The sequence below is a fragment of the Pteropus vampyrus genome, unplaced genomic scaffold, assembly GCF_000151845.1.
Source record: "Pteropus vampyrus isolate Shadow unplaced genomic scaffold, Pvam_2.0 Scaffold62, whole genome shotgun sequence".
In the NCBI taxonomy this organism is placed as follows: Eukaryota; Metazoa; Chordata; class Mammalia; order Chiroptera; family Pteropodidae; genus Pteropus; species Pteropus vampyrus.
In genome coordinates, this window is record NW_011888843.1 from 3,606,350 (window position 1) to 3,610,395 (window position 4,046).

At 49.9% G+C, this 4,046-nt stretch overlaps 1 protein-coding gene across 1 annotated transcript in view; it reads left to right on the forward strand.

Annotated features, from left to right (window-relative positions):
- Positions 1 to 4,046, forward strand: part of CCBE1 (collagen and calcium binding EGF domains 1) — a 212,343-nt gene that overhangs the window by 184,210 nt on the left and 24,087 nt on the right. Inside the window, exon 5 of the mRNA XM_011361136.2 lies at positions 1,455 to 1,607. Within this exon, the coding sequence (XP_011359438.1) occupies positions 1,455 to 1,607 (153 nt within the window). The remainder of the gene's footprint in view (positions 1 to 1,454; positions 1,608 to 4,046) is intronic.

Consider the following 4,046-nt stretch of genomic DNA (forward strand, 5'->3'; position numbering starts at 1 on the left):
TGCACGGTCAAGTTTGCGAATCAGCTAGAGGATGGGCGACTTGAGAGACTGGCAGGTGGACCCAAGTGGCAAACACAGGAGCTGTGATGAGCTGCCCGCCTGTGTAAAAGAAGTTCTAGATAATGGGTCTCCTGGCTTCTCCCCAGTGGTACCTGGGATGGCGCCCTACTCTGACAAAGAATGGGATTGAGACCACCAAGGGAATGGAGTGGGGACCCATGGCCTGTCCTACAGAGAGCACGATCTGCCCTTCTGTTCCCCCGAGGTCCCGGGCGAAGGCTCTTTGTTCAGTTGGTGGGACGGTGTACTGTTCTTCTCATTTGGGGATCAGCAAAACCAGCTTGCTGCTAAGAGTTCCATGTATTTCTGTCTCTCCTTCCAACCTCATTCTTCTTCCCTCCTCGGGACAGTAGAGACAGCTTCATGCTCAGGTTTAGGGCAGGGACACGTGGAGAAAGGTGGTCAGCCTGAGGAATTGCAGAGCACGATCCAGCTGTGACATCTTAGGCTACAGATGACGTAGTATGCACTGCCCAGGGAACCTCCAGATGACCACTCTCCTCTTGGCACATGCAGGGCCTGCCAGAGACAGGTCCTGGGCAGCTTGTCCAGGGCGTAGTTGGGACATCGTCACAGTCCTGAAGCAATGGCTGGGCTCTGTCTGTGCCGCGTGTGCACAGCCTGGGCTGTCGTAGCCCCACCCCCTCCTCCCAGTGTCCTCAGCCAATGAGCAGAGACAGATTTGGGCCTCCTCCTCTTCCCGCGGTGGAAGGCAGATTTGTTTCCACCCCATCCAGAAGAGGGACAAGTCCTTGATGCACCTGGTTCACAAGGCTCATTCCCACAGCTCGTGAGGGGTCAGTTAGGGTCATAGAGGAGGCCCAGAAATTTTTCCGAAATTTCCTGGGAAAAACTCCATTGGACCCATTTTGACTACTTTCTTTTATCAGTAGCTTTTCCAAGGTACCATCACGTCTTTTAGCTGGGAAGGAGCCATTGCTCAGTGACCTTGAGTTTGGAAACTATAGCCATAAAAAGGGAACATAACTCCCTCAGCACACAGGGGACCTCGCAGAAAATTGTTTCTACGATGCTCGCTTTTCAAAGTGTGTCACCATTGGATAGCTCATTTCCTCCTAAGGAGTCCCGTGCGGTATTTAGGGCAGTCTTTATCATCACGTTTTATAGATGAGGACTTTGAAGGCTAGCAAGGTCTACACTAACCATGTGACTGGGTAGTGGCAGAGCCACCACCAGGAGCCCCATCACTGTGGTTTGATTCTGCTCCTGCCACTCAGATTTCCAGCTTCCTCCTTTATCATAAGCTTCTGTGATGGGAGTCTGGCAAAGTGTGCTTGGCAGATGTTAACAGAAGGGCCGCACCTCAGGTCACCTGTTGTGTTGGAAGTGAATTCTTGGGAACTGAGCATTGTCTGCATTTGGTTCAAACTCAGATATCGATGAGTGTGCCACCAGCAATGAGACACTGTGTGCACACATCTGTGTCAACACCTTGGGCAGCTACCACTGTGAATGCCGGGAGGGCTACATCCAGGAGGACGACGGGAGGACGTGCACCAAGGGAGACAAATACCCCAACGACACTGGTGAGTAGGGCAAGTAAAATTATCCCCCTCATTGGATGGATGGATGGATGGATGGATGGATGGATGGATGGATGGATGGATGGATGTGGGTGGATGGATGGATGGTGGATGGATGGATGGTTGGATGGATGGTTAGATGGATGGTTGGATGGGTGGGCATGCCCTTGGGAGCCCAACAGGGTTCCTTGGGGAGCAGCGTGCAGGAAAGGGCATTTATACAAATGGTCGGTGAGGCCTGGGTAAGAGAAGGACAGCGCATCACGTCAGGCTTCTTCTGAACAGACCGATGAGAGCGATGTCTGTTAGCAGCAAGGGTCATGAGCTGATGTGTGTTTGAGGAAGCTCTCCACCAAGCAGAGGTGTCGTGCTCATGGGCAAATCAGTAGAACTTAGTTACATGCTTAGACCAAACTAGGATCAGCAGAGAGACATGAAACGCTTCCATGTAAGGTAGCAGCCTCCATCAGCACTGCGCGTAGCCCGTGGCCCTGTGCCTGCCCGCACACTATTTGCTATTTGGTTTATGATTGGATAAAAAGAAGTTGAGAAATGTTTAGGAAACTTTATTCCAATTTGACAGAGAAATTTCGTCTAAATCCAAAGATTTATGCTGGTATTTTATGTCTCGTTTTTCCAGTCATTTATTTTAATTGCATTTTGCAAATACAGTCCACAATGAAATGGAAAAATTTTTAAAGCTAGCCTTTCCTCATAGCGTTTGAGGAGCTGATTTGCGTTATATCAACCAGATTTAACCAAGATGTCTGATCACTCAGGGATGTGACCAGCCCACGTGTCGGGTTACGACCTTGGTTAAGTTTGGTGGGGGAGGAAGAAGGAAGGGAGCCGTTCTGCTCCTGTATCCGATGCTCATAAGGCCAAGAAGCTGCTGTCGTCTTCTGGAGCTCAGGGCTCAGCTCTTCCCTCTGTCCCTTAGGCAGGGAAAGTGGCAGGAATGTGGTCTGTGGGAGAGGCCAGCAGGGCCCGGGCCGCCTATGGGTGGGGACGAGGCAAATCACAGGTACCAAGAGCTGCAGGGGGACACAAGGTCAAGGCTGCCAGGCACGCAGGAGCTGCATATTTGGGTGTAGCCTGAGATTCAAAAGGGGCAGAAGGCAGTTGCCATCGGCTCAGGACGACAAACAGCTGGGGACCAGCTGCCTCACATGGAAAAACTACAAAGCAAAATTATGAGGAACAACCGGGTGAGTCATGAGGAAGCCACCACATATTAGAAGGAGATGCAAAGTATCTGAAGCCAGTTCAGAATTGGGCAATTTGGGATAATTTGAATGAATCAGAGGGCCGGGTGACAACTATTGCAAGCCTGAAGCACACGGGGCCTGCGTACCCGGAGGTGCTGGAAGCAGCAGTAAACAGCCTTTTTGGCATAAGGGTCGAGTGAGGAAAAACGTTTGCAGGAGGCTTTTTTTAATTTTAATTCAAAATTAAAATCACTTCATTTTTGTTTCATGATGAAGAAGGTGGAGGAGGGACAGGATGTAGAACTTAACTTCTTAGATTCTATCCTTTATTGAAAGGAAGAATCTCATTGAAAAATGAGGTGCAGGGTTTTAGCCACAGATATATTAATGTGTGGGCCGACTTGAGAATTAGCAATAAAAAAGCAACTTTCTCATTTTTCATTTGGGAATTGGATTTCCAGCTGTGCTCTTAGCCGGGGAGCCTGTGGGCTGTGGGCTCCTCAGCCTGGCAACTCCCTTGTCTCTGCCTCGCGTTCTGTTGAGGTGAAATCCCATTTACATGGGCATGAAGAGCAGTGTTGAGCAACCCAGTCTAAAGCACAGCCATCAGAAACAGGAAAAAAAATGCTTACCTCTGAGTGTCAGATTAGGAATAGACCATAGGGGTCTCCAAATAATAGGACCTGGCCCCGCCACAAGCAGCTCCTACCCAGAGACCTGCCTTCATTATCAGAGACCAGAGAAGCCGGAGGGAATTTGCAGAGACTAGTGTAAGATTCCACGTGCTGGATTTACTGGTTCTTCGGTCTCAGGTGGCCTCCACCAGTTGCAGTAATTCTTATTTCTGCCACCACATCCCTCTTCAGTCCCAATGGCAGCAGTGAACCCCTTACAGTCACCCTGCTGCATGGCTCCCTAGGGATGTCCCTGAGCAGTGATAAGGTGGCCTTGGTGGTACTCACCTCCTGCGTAGTGCTTTGGCAGTGTGGATTCAGAGAGTGGAGCCTGGCCTGTGGCCCAGGAAGGTCTCGTTGCATCTTTGAAATTAGCTGTCTGCGGTGCTCAGCCAGTCCTGGACCATATCCTCTGCTTGTTTCCTTGAGAAGTGAATTGTATTCCTTAAAACTTCCTCAAACACCAAGTTTCAGGACCAGAGATCAAGAATTTCACGTGGCCAATTTGACTTGTACAGCTGAGAATTCAGTAAAAAACCGAGCAGTCGTAATTATAAGGG